Raw genomic sequence first — 20447 nt, forward strand, 5'->3', positions numbered from 1 at the left:
GGTACATTGCATAAGTGCCACAAAGTTCTGCCTTGAAACAGTAACAAGCATGAGAATACACATTTTGAAATGTATTTAGAAATATTTTCATACTTAACTAGTAAAGTAAGCCTTGAAATATGAAAAACAAACTATCAACTCTACCCTCTTGCCTTTCATCATTAATATTACTTGGTATTTTAAATTTGTGTATTAAAAGTTTTACTTTCAGTCATTGATACAGTACTGAAATGAAGGTTTATAGGGAGTTTTCTCTTGAAGACTCTTTAAACCTGATAGTCCTGACATTGTAAAATAAAAGTAATATAATAAAATGAGATATTATAATGGCTTTAAATTACAGGTTTTGAACACTTGTTAAAAGCCTCATGAACCTAAGTATCCTGTTAACTACAGGGATTATTAGACTTGGTCAGCAGATGTTATTCTAAGAGTATTCTAAGATAAAAATGAAATGTTTGCTTGCCCTACGTTTTGCTCTTTAACTCAAATATTTTGTTAGTACTCTGCTTTAATAAAGTCATGCTTGCATGATCAATTTTGTTGTAAGTTCTGTATTTTATGAGTTGAATACTTCTGCAAATAATTTTTTATGCCAATGTTGTTGTTCTTCTTTTCCAGTCCTAATGCAATACTGAGATTGAGGTTTAATCACTTTGCCACAGAATGTAGTTGGGACCATATGTATGTATATGATGGAGATTCAATATATGCACCTTTAATAGCTGTATTTAGGTGAGTGTATTTCTTGGATAGTCGTCCCCCCCCCCATTAATATTCTGGGGACATGAATGGAAAGTTATACCTGCAAAAATTGCTGTATAAATTTCCAAATGCTTTGGTTCGGGGATCATAGCATAAATTCCTTGTGTGGTTTGTAATCCATGCAGTGTCAGTATTAAGAGTTAATACTCATAGATATGCAATCAGAAATCTACTTTCCAGCAGACTTCTAATAGTGACTCCTACATTTTAATGTGCATGAAATGTGGCAGTGGCCACTAGTGTCAGTATCTTACTCTATTTAAGGGAGAATTGTAATTTATTACTCAGGCAGTATTGCGTTACTTGTAAATTATAAAGAATAGCTACTAAATGACTTCTAAATTTATTTGCAAAGGGAATTTATATGAAGGCTACTCCTAAGTACTATTTTTTTTTTTTTTTAGTGCTTCTTTAGATTGCTAAACTGGGCAATATCACCTGAGTTGTTGATGAAATTACCAACTTCTTAAAAGTCCTGGAACTTGCTGTTAACTGAAAGGATGGGATTTCTTTGCTTTTTGTTAGCTGCTAAGAATTGTAACTCTACTAAATCTGTTTTCAAATTCATGCTATCTAGAATCCTTGTAACTCTTTGTAATGAGTAGTTTGTAGTTTAGAAATAAAACCAACAACAGTAAACAGTGAACTTAACTCATACTGGATAGCTACCAGTTATTTGCCTTCCAAATAATGATAAACAGTTGAGGTCAAATATTAGATCCAGGCACAGCATTTCCTATGTGTCTAAGAGACAAAAAGCAGGCCATATGAATTTCAACTTGTTTCCTCCATTCCTGGACTTCAGTGGAATGTTTCAGTTGGTTTGTTCCTACCATTCCACTAGTATTTTGGGAAGCATTCCAGAAAGGATATTCTAGGCAAGCGGGCTATAGTTCATTAGAGTTTTATTGAAGGTAGCGAAGACTAATATTCCATATTCCATGCTTGGGCAGTTGAAATGAGGGCAAAGGATCCTAATCCTTGGAAATCAGTAAAAGTTTTATCTTTTGAAATACTTTTAATAATACTTTAATACTTTTGAAATATCTTTTAGCAATGCAATGTAATTTCTGTCCCATATTGTACACTTCCCACCCCGCCCCCATGGGGCAGAAATTGTATTTCATTTTATGTTATGAAATATTGATTATGCTGCCAAGCTTTAAGAGATACTAATTGCGTAGATGATAATGGTTTCTGCAACAAAGCTAATCTCATCTCTCTTCCCTGCCCAGCTATTGCAATCTACATCTTCCCTCCCAGTTCTCAATGTGTATTATGTGACTGCTTGCATTTCCCTGCCCTCCCTCCCCTCCTCCCCAAAATTGCACAAAGTTGCGAAGTTGTTAAATGTGTCATTCAGGAGCCTGACTTGTAGCATGAATGGAAGGAAAGAGAAGGTTCCTCCCCCGTATTCTTCAAATTTCTTCTATTTTTTTTTTCAGTTTATTGATTGTTAATGTTTTCTTTAGGATTTCTCTAACTTTTGATTTATGCTCATAATGTGGCACTGTTTTATGCAGGTGACCTCTTTTGTTAATACATATTGCTTATTTTTTCTGTGTCAGTCTTTACTGAAAAAGAGAACATTTTTCTGAAGTTCTAAAAATATATATATATATTTTGATTTGAAATAACGTTTTCATGGAAATTAATTGTATCTTCTAGGTTTAAAATGTTTTTAATAAGATAACCTTTTTCAAAATTAATGTTTTAAAAATTACACTGACTGTACACACACCCTCAGAATAATCTGATGTGAAATTTTGCATTAGTACGTGGGGGGGGGGAAGCTCTTTGTTTTGTTTCCTTGGAAAACCCGGCATGAAATTTCTGAGGCCTGGACAAGTTTTGTACACATTTAAAAAACAAACAAACAAAAAAACACCACCACCACCAAAACCCTCCTGGATTTATAAGTTACCTTGTCTGTATAATTAACAACTGGAATACATCACTTTTTTTCCCAAAGACTGATTTAAAAAAAGATTATTTATTATTTTTATTTTCCAGTGGTTTAATAGTCCCTGAAGTGCGTGGGAATGAAACTGTTCCTGAAGTTGTTACTACATCTGGCTATGCACTGCTACACTTTTTTAGTGATGCTGCTTATAATCTAACTGGATTTAACATTTTTTATTCGTAAGTATTTCTTAAAAAGTAATTTCGTTGATAATTAAACTAGCATTCCTTTTAGGAAAATGACAAACCCAGGCAAGTATTTATCTACTTATTTTATTAACTGCGTAAGAGTTATGCTTTTTTTTTTTTTTTTATTTCTGAAACTAAGGTGCTAGATGTTGTAATGAATTTTGTTAAGATAGTAGTTAAACCAAAACAAAAAGCAACACAGTGGATCATATTGTTCTCTGAGTGCAGCTCCATGGACACTCTAAGAGTATGTTTGTCCCATGCCATATGGAACTAGAAAGTGTTCCCCTTCCAGTATTTATCCAACACACAAAGTTGTCATATGGAATAGAAGGGAGATTATATCAGCTGTCACATTGATTCCCTTCTCTTTAACTGGAGTCATCTGTTGTTTGATCTTTTTTTTTTCCTTGCAGAATGTGCTTTTGTGGATTTTTGACACCTTCACCAGTCTTCCATTTATTTCTGTGCCCACCCACAAGGGTTGTATTTCATTCCTTTTCTACCTTTAGGGTACTTTTCTATCATCTATTTTAGTCTATCTTGTACCTTCATAACTCATAACTGGACTTTTTTTTTTTTTTTGATGAAATCTAGTTTGGTATAACTAAGCTTGCTTTCCTGAGGTTTGCTTTTGACTGTCAGCAGCCCTAAAGATGCATCCAACAGACCTGTGCCTCTTCCTTATATGTACCAGCTGTTTTCAATTTCTGTCTTATTCAGAACATGCTTGTGCCACATGATGTGGTGCATCATTACACAGGATGCTTGGTTCATGAGAGGATTGCTTGGTCCTGTTGCTCTTGTGATAGTTCCTATGATTGCAGATATTGTTCCTTTCTTTTAATCCCTTCAGATTCTGAAATACCATTTTAAGGGATATGATTGCCAGCACTGCACTTCAGATGTGGCAGTACATAAGTTTTTGTGTCTTTTTTCATTTAAAATTGCTGTTTGCTTTTCTGACCATAGATTTGTTCTCCTTTAAGTAAAGGGTCTTTAAGTTTTCTATGGGAAGATTGTTTCTATAATTTGCAGCCATTTGGCAGCCTTTCACCAGATAATAAAAGTTTGGGAAACCTCTGTAGACATGTGGTATTAGAAATGGCAGTCTAGAAGGCTGGGTATTTTCAATATTTTTCAGTTGACATCAGTAAAATGCAGTCACCTGGCAGACTTCCTAATGTAATTAGATACTTTTTTTTTTCTTCAGTTATCCCTGAAGCTTTTATTGCACTTTTGTGTTTGTTTTGAGAGCAAATGGCAGTATGACATGGCATTCTTAAGAAATGAGTTATGTGCTCGGCATTCTTTATGACTTTGTAATACGGTGCATGCTATATGTTATTACATTATTACTTTGTAAGATTTAAAATAAGAGAAAAATCTTCCAGGTTTTTAATTCCATTACCTGTACAGGGGAATATATAATTTATGAAATTTTATGTACTCTGTTCTTTTGTTTCTAATGTTGCAATGAATACTTTTCAAGTTTTTTTTTTTTTTTTTTTTTTTTTTTTTTTTTTTTTAATGAGCCAACATTAACTCTCTTTGTGCTGAAAGAAATACCAAGCCGTGATTGCTTGTTATGGCTGCATTAAATTTTGTTTGTCATTCTGATCTGCTTTACTCTGCTTCTGTTACCCTTTTTTTTTCCTTAGTTTGGTACCCTAATCAGCTTTTTTACTTCATCTTGGCAGGCTACTTGTGTTCTTTTATTTGGGGGAAGACAGGAGTGCAGCATCTGTGACTGAAATGCCATGCCAGCTGCAAACAGTTATTCCCAAACAATGTGTTCCAGAACTTTGTGTTCTTGGAGTTAGGCGACCTACTTCCAACTCTGCCTATCCAGTTTTTATCCTTCTCTTTGTGTCCTTAAAGGAGCCTGTAGGAGAGGGGATGCTTTTAAACTGTTCCTATCTCTGTTACTGGAAAGATTTAACTATTCCCCTTCCCACAGAATGCTGTCCCTGTGAAGTCAACAGGAGAGGTTTCTCCCAGCTGTGTTATACTTTTTGTGCCATTAACGGTGTTAATGCAATGTGTAAATTAGGCAAATGTCCCCAGGATGCTTGCAAATCAGAAGTGGAATTTTCTTTTTCCCCCTTTTTTTCAGTAGTATGACAGAATCAGTCCTCAGAGGTGGTCTTCAGAAAATGAAAACACATCTCCTGACTGTCTTATTGCAAGTAATTTTGGTTAAAGGCCCACCTTGAACAATTCCTACCTTTCTCAGTTCTTTCTTTCTTCAGTAAGAGCAAGGAATGCTGCAAACGGTGTCCAGCTCTCCTATTTACAGGGAGGAGCCTGTGTTAATGTTGCCAGGGATTTGTAGCAACAGTTTATTCGGAGTTTCAACCTAACCCTTCCCTGTGAGTCATCAAAGGAGATTTCAGATCCTTTTTGGATTTCCCGAGGTACTTGCTGCCTGAGATGCATACGCTGTTCATGGAATCTCTTGGACCCACGTACACCAATGTCCTTCATTTCTCTCATCTCCAAGGAATTGTCTACACTTCTGGAACCAACTAGCATAGTTTAGGAGAGTCCAATTGCCTGTGATCTCAGTGTTTGGTAGGGTGTATCACAGAAATGCTAAATCCCAAAGCCGTCACCAGTTTCTTCCAGCCTAATCTTTCCTATTCTTGCATCTTTGACTCTGGAGTTAACAAGACAAGCTTAAGGTGGCTCTGTTATTAAGGATGTAGTGCTGCCTTTACATAATTTCAGGATATTAGCCATCTTATACTTTTTCCTTATTCTGTTTTTCCTTTATTTATTTATTTTCCCTTGGATGTTGGACATTATCTTGCCTTATAGCACGGAACAAAGCCAGTCAGAAAAACCCACTAAATGTATGTGTGTGATGCAGAGTTTGAGACTTAATTCTACTACAGAGATTCTCCTGTTCTGACTTGTCACTAACTCTCTGCAGCAGCAGAGCTGAACTGTACTAAAAATCAAGCAACATTGTGACCACTTGTATTAAGAGCTTTGCTCTCAGCAGTTGCCTGTTGGATGCCTATTCACCCTTCAAAGCTAATTTGTAAGCCCATTAAGAGTCTACTTTTGGAAAAGTGCTGTTTATACAATAGGGGTTCCAAGATCTTCCTCGAAGTGATATTCATGAGGGTTACTTCTTGCAGTCACTTGCAGCGTGAATGTTCCTAGAAAGAAGCTTTTGAAGGGACAGACTGAGGAGAGCTTATACTGAAACTTGGAATAAGTTAGATGCTGATCTGTCCGGGCAGGGTTTGTCCTTCTGCTTAGTGTTAACACATGTTAATGTACAAGAAGTTTGTGATATCAACTGCCTTGCAGACTCTGTATGTAAGCCTGGATGAACTCTTTTTCAGTTCCCTTGCCTGTAAAATTATTAAACTTGTGTTGTGTCAGTACTTAGAAAATTTTCAGAAAAAACATGCCTTATCTAACAAATACTGTTGGAACAGTGTCGGATAAGAATCATTCTCACCAACCCTTGGCTTATCATATCCCTTATTTTACATATTTTTTTTCAGAATTAATTCTTGTCCTAATAACTGCTCAGACCATGGAAAGTGTACAACCAGTGTGTCCGTTCCAAGCCGGGTATACTGTGAGTGTGACAAGTATTGGAAAGGAGAAGCCTGTGATATTCCGTATTGTAAAGCCAACTGTGGCAGTCCAGATCACGGGTACTGTGATTTGACAGGAGAGAAGCTGTGTGTATGCAATGATAGCTGGCAAGGTAAGGTTTTGTAATTTACAGTCAAGTTCATCTTCAAAAAAGAATTACTTTTAATGCATCCTATTTAGTATGCAAGTTAACATCTTTAAAGAATAAGCATGAATGGGAAAAAATACAGAGGTAAACTGTCATGTCGACTTACAGCTGTCCCTTTTAACAAAAGGGCTGAGAGCTTTACCTGGTATTTTTTATTTGGAGGTAGCGCAGAAATATTGGATCAAACCTTTCTTGTGGTGGACATTCATCTTTTTTGATCACAAATTTGAAAAAATAATGGCAGTAAAATTGTGAGCATACTGAGCACTTCTGAAGACTAAGATCCTTCATTGCCTAGTTTTCTGTTTGCTTAATTTTTCTATTTCTGTATATATTTGATTCTCTTCCCCACCTTTCTTAATTTCAGATCACAGTATTTCATTAATGCTTTATAAAATACATATTCAGTGTCCGGTTTTTAATTGTGTTTTATTTGTATAGTTTCTCAAGAAGACAAGGTAAGTTGTGTTGTTATGAGTGTGGCTGTGGATAAGTACTGAGTGATGGATGCACTGTAAGAATGTGTGCTGTAGTTTTACTCCCAGTAGCCCTACTATACATAATTGTTTCATATTAAAGGTTATGTATTTAAGCTCTTAAATGTTTAAATCACTTATTATAGTTACACTAGACGTTTGTATCATTTACTATTCCTATTAGAAATCTCAGTTGGATTAGCTTGCTGTGTACTGAAATTGGCCTTATGCTTTTAAAAGAAATATTAAAACACCTACAGGTTACTTAGCTGATACACTGTCTTCCCATTCTTTACATACTCAGCTTTTTTTTTATGCTGCTGTTTCTTTTTACATGTTGAAAGTGCTGTTTTACTCCTATTAGCTGCCACACCCCAAAGAGAACATGAGATTGAATTAATTTATGTCATTAATAATTGATGGAGTTGTTCATTAAAAGATAGTGCATCCACAGAATTCTGCTGAAGGAAGTGAGTTAGCAATACAGCCATTGAATAGAACCAACCCAGTGACAGGCATGCTACTGAGTCCTCCAGAATCTCTCTTGACTAGTGCATAAAAAATAATCCTGAAAGATATATCTGTAAAAGGAAATTGTGTATAGGATTTGCAGTAGGAATAGCATCCTTTTGCTAGTGTGTTGACTTCATGCAATATTCTGACTTTCATGTGTAATAGCTTCTTTTCATCTAGAGTTTCTGTACATACTAGCTTCCCATTCTTTCCTACAGCAAGTAGAAATATAGACAAATTGATTTTTTCCCTCATGTTTTTATGAAACTCACATTTTTTTAAATTCATTTTTTAAATCATATTCCAGGCAAACTAGTTTATAATAGATTTTCCTTTAAAAAAAAAAAAAACAAAAAAACAAAACCAAACAACTTTCTTGATGGCCTCTGGGAGAACACTTAGTTGTTAACATTTATGCATTTATATATATCCAAGCACATACATTACATCTAAATGCTCTTTCTTTACAGTTTCTAAACTGTCAGTATCTTCTACACAAGTTATCTGCAATACTGGAACCATAAATGTTTTTACCTATCCTACTGCTCTTGCGGTCTGCCAGAGTTTTTCTTGGTTTTGGTAGTTCAAATCAATTAGCTAAAGTAGGTTCTTGATTTCTATATTCCTGAAGAGAGGTTTTCTTTTTTTTTTTCTTGTTGATTAGAGTGTATTTAGCCCTCTTATAGGAAAAAATATTTCATTCAATTGCATTGATTGATATACACTGTAAATAAAATCCTCATTCAAAAAATGAAAAGGTGTTTCCTATTATACCATACACGGGGTTCTTTTTTACAATAGCGACATCTTGTGGGTATTGTGGGAGGAACATCAGCGAAGAATTCAGTTAAAACAAGTACAGGGTCATCTTTCGAGTAGCGTACATGTTTTGAGTAACAAGGTGTTTTCTTCATGATATGCACATGACAGCGCATTTTGTGGAAATTGGGTGTTGTAATTGTAAATATTCACAGGTAAGCATTAGTCGCAAATGTAAATGATATCATGACAATATCTTTTAGGCTTAGAAAGCAAGTAATTAAGAATAATAGTATTCTTATTCTGAACAAAAAGTACAATTGTTATTGCAGCATTTGTAGTTGGTCTCAGAAATGTGTAGAGGAAAAATAATTTAATATTCCTTGAAATCTATTTAGTTTAAAACTTTAACCTGGGAGAGGCCTACCACGAAGGAAAGAAGCTGGAGTTTTTCATGAATACCGCTTCCTTTTATGAGTACTGCTGGTTAATCTGACTTGGTGTGCTGAAGCCTGATGGTACAGACTTTGGGTGTATGTTGGGCAGAGAAAAAGGTATCTTAAAACTGGTGATCTATTCTATTTGCTAGACGCAGACAAGAAAGAAACGGGGACTTGACTGAGACAAAGTTTTTAAGAAGTTGAAAAGATAATTTTTAGTAAGATGTTACTCAGTCTGAGTATACAGCCAGCAAATTATCTTTGATACTGGTAACAGTGTCTTGGATTGTCTCAGACGGTAAATGAGCAGAGGAGATGCCAGAATAGTTGATTTCTATAATGTCATTGACAATTCAGAACGACTGGAAGGAATGCAGACAGTCCCGTACTTTTTAGCACTGTTAAATGGGCTATCTGTGGAAATGCTGAAAATATTAATTAGTCTGAAGGTGTCATGTCCCCCCAGACCCTGCTTATAGAAGCATTCTTTAACTTCAAGGAGCTTGACTTAATTCCAAAGGCAGCTCAAAAGTTGTTAGGTTGATGTCAGTGTGTCACTTTTGAGACCATAATTTGAGGAAAGGAATAATTAAACATATGGTATGTTTAGAACTGTGAAACGGATGAGATGTGAATTTATCAATATAGTTCATACTAAAATAATTTGTAAGAAAATGCAGTAAATTTCACCTGAACCTCAGCATTTGATGATAGGAAATTGCTGAAAATGGTATACGTGGACATGAGGGAACAATAACAGCAGCACAGCTTGTTTATTGGGAAACATCAGTGGGAGAGCTAAACAAGTAACTTAAGAGGGAAAGATGTAAATAGTACTTAAAGACTGATCTTGGGACTGATCTTGTTACATAATTTTTATAATCTGGTTATAAGACTGCTAATGGAATCCGTTAATATGAAGGCAGGAGTTGTTTTTAATATGAAGGAGGACCAGAATATTCCTTTTAAAAAAAAAAAAAAAAAAAGATGGGGTGACGGGATGTTGGAGTAATGTGTGGGGTGCAATCACTTCAGTATAAATCCTAAATTCATATGTTTAAGGACTAGGAATACTAAGAATGTGTTTTATCAGCTAGGATTGAAGTGGGGAAGGTGACATGGAAGAAAACTTGCCTGTCTATCAATTAGAATATGAACTAATTCGTATACTTAATTTTATATACTCTATATAAACTGTCAAGTGTACTAGTAGGATATTCAGCCATAATCTACATTTAATCCTAGGAAAATATTAGTACTATACTTCATTTTTATTATTACACTTTTATGAATGCAAATTGCACAGAGGAGAACCATTAGGATGATCAGGGCAATGGAAGATGCAGAATTTGTTTAAATTAGTAAAAAGGCTGGGAGGGAATAAATTGTTTGTAAATGTTAGTAGGCTGTACATTATTAAAAGAGAAGCCAGCTTTTTCAGTCAAGTGATATCGCTGACAGATGGGGGGGAAAATGGGTAAGCAGGTTGTCAATACATCTAGCTTGAAAATTAGCAGCAGGCTTTTAACTACTAGAGCTGTGAAGATTTCTAGAACTTGTTAGCAGAAATATTAGAACTTGGTAGCCCACTGGCAGCATCTGGAGCCTCAAAAACTACAGACTGAATGGATCAGCTGTGCTATAGGCCCTTCTTCTTTTGGAGTCTAAGCACCAAAACTTATTTTTTTTCAGCTGAATAAAAAAAATAAAAATGAAAAAATAAAAAACTCATATGCACAGTCTACTGAGGAGTGCAGTTGTGCTCAGTTATGAAAGACTTGTAAGGCTTTCCTTGCAGTATCCACAGACAGCATTTGGTCTTACCCTTCTCAGTGCAGGTGTGTAGGGCTTCACTTCTGTCACTTCAGGTTCTGTCAACTGCCTGCTGAAGTGAAATGCTCACCTCTTGGTTGGGTTTTTGCCATATAGCTATTATTCCTTGTTAGTTTGGACATAGATACCAGCTGCCTAACTGGGAGAGGTACCTAGAGGGCTGGGCTCTGTTGTGGCTCCCATATCCCAGGTGTCTGTTGCAGGGAGCTGGCTGAGCACAGGTCAAAGCTACAGTGCTGCAAGGCTCTGCACACCCCTGCCTCATGGCCAGCCAGGTGGCTGGATCTTATTGTATTGTTGCAGACACGGCATTAAAGGGCATCCACTGTAGGCCTGTCTAGGACAGACAACCCCGCATTTCTGGTGGGATGTGCCATTATTTTTTTTTCCCCCAATTACCTTCTCTCACCCGTTCGCAGGCCTGTGGGCGTCAAGGATACTGTTCTTCAGCTATTCTGATCCATAGGGCAAAGCCCAACCATTTGCTAAAAGATTTTATCTCCTCTGCTTCTTTGGCACTAGTTTCTGTGGGAGAACATCCCAAGAGGTAACAATGAGGGCAGCTCATTTGGCAGCCTGACTTCTGATAGTCTTGGTTCATTTGCCCGGATCAGCAACTCCACTCCTCACACCGTTCATGGACAGTGGATTGTTGGAGTTTGTCACCGAAGACCAGTCCCAAATTCTTCTGTCCTTCTGTGTTTTTTTTTTTTTTTATTTTATTTTTAACAATGCTGTATCTTATATAGCAGGTTTTTATATATATTATTTTAAATATTTATTTTTGTTTATATAATGACCACCTCAATGCTTTCCTGTAAGAAAGATGATTTACTGCTTGGTAAAACTTCCAATATCAAGAGTTGTTAGTGAAAGTAATATTCAGATATGTTTGCTTTTCTAAAAAAAAATAAATAAAAAAATAAGTAAAATTATTTAGAATCATAGAGTATTTTGAGTTGGAGGAAATCACAAGGATTATCAAGTCCCATATTTTTCATGGTTTCAAATTCATTATAATATGAAGATTTTATTGGATACTTGAGAATAGCAGTATTTTGTTTATGTTTGTAGTGATTGAAAAATTATTTTACAGTAATAATTCACAACTCAAATCCTCAAACATCAAATACAGAATAAATAAAAATAATAAATACTTGATTTGAATGCTTTGATTAGATTGTATGAAAAAAGGACCATAACATTTATATTCAAGAGATCAATACTTTTTTTTTTTTTCCCTGTGATCCTGAAGGAGAAGATTAACATTGAAGACAATAGATGATGTTTTCTCATTAGGTGGAAATTGATCTTATGACTTGAACTACTGGAACAGATAGTTACTTTGGCAGTTCACGAAACTCTTCAGTAAATAGAAATTAAATTCCTTCTCTTGTGTTGTGTGGGTAAATCTCTCTCTCTCTCTCTTTTTTTTTTTTTTTTAACCTATAGAATTTTTTCCTACCTTTGAGGATAACGTAATTGACTTCCAATTCAGTTTTATACAGTTGTTTCCTGTGTTTAAACCTTTTTTTTTTTTCTTTTGGATTGAGTGGGCAAGAAAGAAATCCAATTTTAAATAAATGGAGAAAATAGTATTTGCATAGAAAATAGTAAAACGTTTATCTGTGTTCTGCAGCTGTACTGCTGCCTGTTCCACAAAAGATGTATATTTAGTGGATGTGACGTTTCTGAAGTGAAAATGTATTTGTGCTGAAATAATGGTGATGTTTCATGGTATATATACTTTAGTATGAAGATCTGTAAATTATATTCCAAAATCCTACAGTTACCTTGCCTTTATAAGACACTAGCCACACAAAAGCGTTTGTTCTTTAAATGATGTTTCAATAGATGTCAGTATTATTATATTGCCTTTTTTTTTTTTTTTCCTCAACTATATATTCCATTTTTACACAGATTTACACAGAGTTATTTCAGTATGTATGAAGGTTTTACAGCTCTACTGAAGAGGCAGTCCTGGCTGGTCAGTCTTACTTGTGTTGGTATAACCATGTGTATGCATGCAAAGTGAAACAGGTAAGGGATTGCACCCAGATTAAAGGTTCATCTGGCCAAAAAGCAAAGCTAGTTTTAACCTGGATGTATTCCCTCACCTGGTTCAGTGCAGCCACATGAAAATTGGCACCAGCGGTGATGTGAGATAGAGAGTAAGGAGTTGGGGGAGGCCAAGGGTGGCTTTTCTGGTGGCAATGCCAGCTTATGTCACTTTAATAATCATGTGAGTCATGCATAGGGTGTTACATCCTTTGAAGAAAACATTGGAGGATTCAGTGTTTTCAAGCTCCTGAGTTCAGGTTCATCTCCTCAGAATGCGTCCCTCTTCCATGTCAGAGCTGGGAGTGTGGTGTTTCTTCTCCCCATCTCATTCTTCCTGTCATTCGTTGTAGACCTACCAACAATGAAGTATGAGGTTGCAAGAAAGTTACCTGTGATATTTAAATTACTGATCTGGTTATCAGTATTAAGATTTTGGCATTGTTAGCATAGTATAAAAAGTTTTTCCTCATTTTAATACAGTCATTTGAATCTAAGCATAGTGTAGGCAGGAATAATATTTTGGATTTGCTATGTGAATTTCTGTGCTTCTCTGTCTCCAGAAAAGAAAACCTTAAATCAATTAGCAGGCGAGTAGCTTGTGTTTGATTTGTGATTCCCCACTAGGGGACACTGTTGACCACTACATTTCTGTGCAAGAATGTTATCTTTTATTAAAAACAGAAATATATTTTCATTTTACTGGCGGCACAGATTTTATAATTATGAACTGTGCCCTGATCAAAGAATAACTAATCATCTTTTTATTTTTGAGCACTTTTAGATTCAAATTAAGTGTTTCCTGCTGTGATTTTACCAAATCAGAATATTGTTGAGGTTACAATATTACTACAGTATCAATATTAATGCTTGAGGAATAATATACTGAATTATTCCTACCTTCATTAGACCTCATTAAAATACCATTAATCTTTTCCTGGGCAGAAGGTATAATGAGCAATGGGAATCGAGGGTCTCTATCATTTAAGCAACAAAAGGTAATCTGGATACAAGTCAACATCATTTTTCTAGGAAGTACCAGGAAAAGTTGACAAATGGTTAGGTACAGGTGATTTACCTGGTTGTTGTGTATAAGGAGTAATTGTAACAAGTTGCCCCAAAATGATAATGTACACTGGAAAAACTTGATCTTTTTTTCAATAAGGATAACGTTTTAAAATTATGGACTTGATGTCACGTGCTTATTTAGTTTTAGTTCACTTCACTGGTTCTCTTCTAAACATTTGTCCAGCTTTTCCTTGATTCTGTGTAAGCCTTTGCATCCAGAGCATCCTTTGTCAGAGCTCCTTGGCAAGAGGGTCTGATGATTTTTGCATGAACTACTACCTCCTCCTGTTTGGTTTGAATGTTGCTTCTTCATGCCGCATTTGATGGATCTCTCTAGATACGTTTGAAGGGACTGTAAATTATTCACATCCACCCTCTGTCACTTATTTTATAGACCTTTAGCATTTGCTTCCATTATTTTTTTTTTTTTCCAGACAAAAAGACCCAGCTGACTTGGTTGTTCCTTTAAATATCATAGTTACTCTGCTGTAAAAATAGTCTCCAGCTCTAATATATCTTTTATTATTGAGAAGGGCTCACAGATTTCGAAGTGATTTATACGTTGGGGTAACGGTGTCCTCTGTTCCTACCCTATGATTTGTTTTGTTGACTATTGCTGAGTATTGTGGTATTTTCATCATTGTGTCGGTTTCTTAACCTGAAACTCTGCTACTGAGAAGTGATGGTTAGCTGAGGCTATTGTCTGTTTAGCTGAGCTAGAACATAGCTTACATAGTTTTACATTAATCTATATTGAGTTTTATGTCTAATTGTTTTGCTCAGTCACGTAAGAACTTCTGTGGTTCATCAAAGGCTGTTCTTATTTTTTCTACCCTCCATAAATCATCATCATCAGCAAGCTTTCTTTGCTACTTTACTTTTGAGCTCATTAATGTGTACATTGCGTAGCAGAGGTACAAGCAGAAATCCTTGTGGAACTCCACTGGTGACCTCTGTCCCTTTAGACGGGTTCCTTTACTCCGGTCTTCTAGTTTACAGCCAGTTATTTAGCCATGCAAAGACTTCCATTCTCTTTCTACAGCAGTCAGATTTCCTTAGAAGTCTTGAGGAATTTTGTTAAAAGCCTTGTGAAAATCTGTGTCAGTGTATCAAATGGATCACTCCATCCTGGTATTTTCTTAGCAAGTTAGAAAGACAGGTCTTCTCTTTGCAAAAGCGTACTGATTTTTTTACATGTAGTTTGCAATTATCTGTCCATTGACTAATTCTGACCATTCTTTTAGCTTATGCTGATTTGTATGGTAGGGACATGAGCATAGCAGGCCTGTAATTTTCCAGATCCTTGCTGGTACCTTTTTTTTTTTTTTTAAAAAAAAAAAAAGTCATGTGCTGCTCTGTCACATCAGAGATGTGATTTGAGCTAGGTCATTAAAAGAAACAAACAAAAAACCCAAAGCAAACACAACTCAGAATAAAACCAAACCTACCTAATTGTAGTTTTTACATTCAATATGCTATATTTTGTTATCCTTTCTTTTTGTTCATTTGATCATGGTTTAATCTTTTTTGAACCTGCTAAACTGCCTTACACTGCTGTTTAGCTGTGCCAGCTTCCTTTTACCTGTACCCATGCTTTTCTAAGCAGGTGGCGTGCTCTTTTTCCATGGTGGTGTCCTCTGCTACCTGCATGTCCTCAGTAATAATCTAATTCTCTATGTTGCCCCTTTAGCTTCTTAATTTCTCTTCCTTGCAGTTCTTTTGTTCCTTATTTTTACATCTCCTTCATTTAACATGACTTTTTATTTTTTTTTGCTTTTGTTACTCCTGTGGGTTTTTTTTCCCCTCAAGAAACTAAGTTCATACACTTTTGCCTTAACTCTATGTACCTCTATACATCCTTAAATTTTGCCTATTTATCTTTCTTAAGATGAAAACTAGGTTTTCACTTGTTTCTTTGTTGTTTGTGTGTTTGCTTGCTTATTCTTTAGTATGCTACTGCAGAGTTCTTTAAGAAGGTTATGCCCAGTGTGACTTCAACAGCTTTGATTTTTAGTAATGTGAAGTGAAGGATTTACTCCAGCTAGGCAGGCCAAGAGGGACATAACATTGCTTGCAGTATCAGCATCAAATTACTGAAATCATTTAGCTGTCATACAATATGTCTGCCATCACTGATGATAAAAATTTCAGTTCTGTGATTGATAATGCTCAAGGTAGAACACATTGGTGTCCTAAAAATTCAGTGTTTTCCCAGCTAGAAATAAAGTCAGGCAGTAAAGCTGTAGAGTCACTGACAAGAGGCAAATAGTTCTCATGCTGTTCTTTTTTATTTTTATTATTTTGTAGCAGAATTGTAAATATATTGAGGTTTTAAATAACAAGTCTTTAAAGTTTTTCTAGTTTCTATAGTATAAACCAATGGCAAAGAGATCACAGCTTATTAGAAAACAAATGGAAAATATTTCTTGTATATATGTTTTTTAAAATAATGAATCTTTTAAAAGTGACACATTTTGATGTTTTTTCTTCATTTAGCAAAAATAATTGTTTAAAATATATTCCAAAATAATATATGGCTATAGGCTTTTGTAGCTTTATAGATAAATTATAAAATTTAAATAGTCAAATCAGTCTTTCTATCAATCAGTTTAGTGTGTATTGTCTTCTTGAAAGACAATGCAAACTGGCATTGGTGAAGGCCAAATTTGTACTCCTGAAACTTTGTATAGTATAAAAGATATTGTAATGTAATCTACTGTAATGTTATTTGCTTTAATATAAACTTATTTTGATTAGTTCAAATGCAGTATAGTTTTTCTCCAGAGGTAGCATATTGTTTATACTGTGCTACACCTTTTAAACCTCTATTGCCTCTAAAAACATGATGTTATGCCTTTCTTTCAATTTGTGACTCATACAGTATGTTTTCTGAGAAGAATGCCGAAATGTATCATTATTTAAGCTAATCTAGCACTTCCAATTTGACTGATGTCTCTTGTTGCCAATTTTTCATTGAGCATCTGTTAAACATAAAAGTGTATACTGTATTTTATCCGAATGAGCAATCCTGACATCTGTAATTAAGCCTTCCCTATTTCTGCTTTATTGGCTTTAACATCTCTGTCTAACAGATTGTACAAATTGCACATTTGTTTACAAAACAGGTCCGGATTGTTCTTTGAATGTCCCTTCCACGGAGTCTTACTGGATTTTACCAAATGTGAAGCCATTCAGCCCTTCTGTGGGCCGGGCTTCCCATAAGGCAGTTCTACACGGAAAATTTATGTGGGTGATTGGTGGATACACTTTCAACTACAGTTCATTCCAAATGGTGTTGAAGTAAGTGATTTCTCTATTGTGATATCCCCTCTGATATGGCTTAGGGAAAACAAATATCAACACAAGTACATCTATCCTTCTACTTAATTGAAAGTTTTATACTTTTTTTTTTAAAAAGATTATTTGTTAACTTTCTTATTTTCTCCTTAGTTTTCTTATAATTAACATGTTATAAATAACGTGTTTATCAACATGTCTATTTCTCCTGTTTTTGTCTATCTTCTGTTTCTTTTGCAACTTTTTGTAATTATCCAAAAGAAATCCCATTTTCTTCTGTTCTTTTTTCTTTTCTACCTGTGCTTTTTTTTTTTTTAAGTGAATGGAAATTAAAGTCAACCGTGCACGTGAGAGGCTGCTCACTACTAAGTCTTCGAAGTAATGCAAAAGGTTGTGGCATAGGTAGTTGTGTGTGTGTGTGTGTTGCTGATAGCTGAGCTTAGTAACCTAGCGTTGTAACTTTCAGAAAATTGGACCATAATGAAAATCACCTGACTTACAAGAAACTGTTCGGAGGTCCCTGAAGGAGATGTTCATGATTTTTCCTCAATGAACATTTAGTACGCTATCATGAGTTAGTACACTGGTATAATAATTAAAAATGATTTTGTTACTGCTGCTATAACAGATCACCGCATCAGATAAACAGTGACAGATCGAGTGTGCACACTTTGCCAAACAGAAGTTTACTTCAAATAGAAATTTAGTTCAGACATACAAAAGGCCCTATATGCAGGTAGAAAACATTTACTTTTTTTTTCTCTTCTAGCTACAATTTGGAAAGCAGTATATGGAACGTTGTACCTGTATCCAAAGGGCCACTCCAGAGATATGGACACACTCTTGCTTTGTATCAGGTTTGGACTCCTTAGCCTTCTATTTAATTAGTTTGTGTGTGCTGCTAGCAATCTTAACATGATCCATGGATTTTTGAGGATAATTCAATGTCTAGTCCATAAACACTTTGTATTAGTGTCATCTTTAGTACTTAGATCTATAGCATTTTTTTTTAATTGTTGTTGTTGTGGTATAAGGGAAAGCAATCTGGGAGCCAAGGTTGAGCAGGCACCATCCCACAGGGGCTGAACCCAGCACACAGAGCGGTGGCAGTGTCCTTTGACAGCCCCTGGGATGGAAAGTGATGACCCAGGTCCAGAGACCATTCAGGGAGTCTAGTTGGGAGCAACGGGAGTCATGGCCAGAGACAGGACTGGAAACATGCCTGAGGAGGAGACCAGGAGACATCCAGGAGATAAGACCAGGTTCAGGTCCATCCATCCAGTCAAGCAGTCAGGGACAGATGGTCCTTGGCTGAGCCTCAGGTGGTGCTGGTCAGGGCCATGAAGGCCTGTCAGTGCCCTAAGGGCTGTTACACAAGAAATACATCTTTCATTTGTTTTATGAGACTTAGTACAGAACCAGAGTAGTATTTAAAACAAACAAAAGCCACCAAAACCAATCAAACAAGCAAAACTCAATGACAAATTAAATAAAGGTGTAGAGTATCATTACTGTAAATTCAAATAAGCATGTAAAAATATAACCAATAGTTTTGGTTCTACTAAGATCTTGTGGTGTGTATGCTGCTTTATTGAAAGAACTTTAAAAGGCTTGTTTCACTTAATAAATAAATAATTTTTACTGATAGAATATAGACAGAACTGCACATTAAAAAAAATGTTTTGTTAATCAATTAATTTTTGGCTAGTGTTAGTAACATAACCGAAAAATAAAGGACCAAAAAATACAGTCAGTGAAAGCAGTTGAAGTAGTGCATAATTTAGCCTACAAACGACAAACATGTTAAATGTGATGGAGAAATGCACATTTCCTTAATACCAAATTTTCAGTTGTTTGCCTCAGACAACTGCAGTAGGGAAGAACGAAAAACCAGTATACTAAGCCAGACCAGAATGTTCATCTGGCCTGGTAACATGTTCAAATAATGGATAGCAGTGAATGCCTGGAAAAAAGAATATCAGGAAAAATGAGAAAAACATATAGAAGCTTCTTCAGAACGTTGTCCTGGTCTGCAATAAGGATTTTTCTGAGATTATTATTATATATACTAATAGTAGCATTTCTATGGAAAGGTTAGAACTTTGTCTTTATCTTTTTTCACACTTTCAGACCTTTTCCTTTTATTTATTTATTTATTTATTTATTTTTTTTTTTGATCATGGATATCATCCTGTGCCTAAGAATTCTGGGGTGTTGTGTGGAGAAATACCACCTGTTGGGATACTGCTATTTGCTCATTTAATTTTGATTCTTTATATTGTTTCATATTTGTGTTCTGGGTACCATTCATGATTTTCTGTAAATCTGACATATAGTGACATACACAACTCTTATTTCTTTTTCGTATTGAGAGTTTCTTGCCTTCTTAATAAACTAGAGGGAAGTTATTTCATATGTTAGAAAGAATGACATCGTTATCTTTTTTTTTTTTTGAGTTCTGTTACATCCCTTCTTAGATAAAGGGAATCACAGCATTTGTGGTATTGGTAACTCAGAGATTGATGATGTCATAGACAGCAGTCTGTTTTTTTCCCTCATAATTCTTAAAAATATTTTAGCATTTTGAAAATGAGCTATTGGATTTGTACTGCTGTTTTCACGGAACTATCAATTACAATATCATGATCTCATTCCAGTCAACTAAAACCTTATCACTACATGTACAGACTTAAAATTGTTTGGTATGCAGCTTGTGATGATTATCTACATGAACTTTTGTATGTCTGTCTATTTGCCCTTGTATTGCATGTTCAGTATTATGAGGTTTTTCTGCATTTCTTTGCCCTTGCTTTGCTTTCTTGTTCTAATGCCAGACTGAACAAACAGTTGTTCTCTGTGGGACACCACTGATGACCTCTCCTCACTGTAAAAAGTGACCATTTTTCCCAAGCTTCATTGAGTTACTTACCCTTGAGTGAGCTGTTTTTCCTTTCCCAGGGCAGCTTAGTTTCTTTAAGGCATAAGGAACAATATCAAGCATCTTATGGAAATTCCAGGTAACTGTATCAACCAGACCTTTTTTTCTTTCAGGAAAATTCAGTCATTTTTAGGATGTAACTTCTGTTTTCAAAAGCCGTTTGAATTTTCCTCAACTTGTCTAACTTATCCATGTGTTCACTAATTCTGTCCTTTCTGCCAGCTGTTCTTCTGTCTTGTGGTATTGACACATGTTTAAGGAGGGAATTACACACATGAGACAGTGGTCAGCTGTTTGATTCTTAAATTCCTTCAGAACTGATCCTGATGACCTGTTGCTGATTTTCTTTTTTATTTTCTTTTTATTTTCTTTCTTTTTTTTTT

General features: G+C 35.4%; 1 protein-coding gene across 19 annotated transcripts in view; it reads left to right on the forward strand.

Moving 5' to 3' along the window:
- ATRNL1 (attractin like 1) overlaps positions 1-20447 on the forward strand; it is a 493325-nt gene that overhangs the window by 43869 nt on the left and 429009 nt on the right. For all 19 annotated transcript variants that reach the window (XM_072039818.1, XM_072039827.1, XM_072039817.1 and 16 more), the window contains 5 exons: positions 622-735; positions 2779-2907; positions 6438-6646; positions 16955-17129; positions 17896-17983. In XM_072039818.1, the coding sequence (XP_071895919.1) occupies positions 622-735; positions 2779-2907; positions 6438-6646; positions 16955-17129; positions 17896-17983 (715 nt within the window). The remainder of the gene's footprint in view (positions 1-621; positions 736-2778; positions 2908-6437; positions 6647-16954; positions 17130-17895; positions 17984-20447) is intronic.

This window comes from Anas platyrhynchos, chromosome 6, assembly GCF_047663525.1.
Source record: "Anas platyrhynchos isolate ZD024472 breed Pekin duck chromosome 6, IASCAAS_PekinDuck_T2T, whole genome shotgun sequence".
Classification (NCBI taxonomy): Eukaryota; Metazoa; Chordata; class Aves; order Anseriformes; family Anatidae; genus Anas; species Anas platyrhynchos.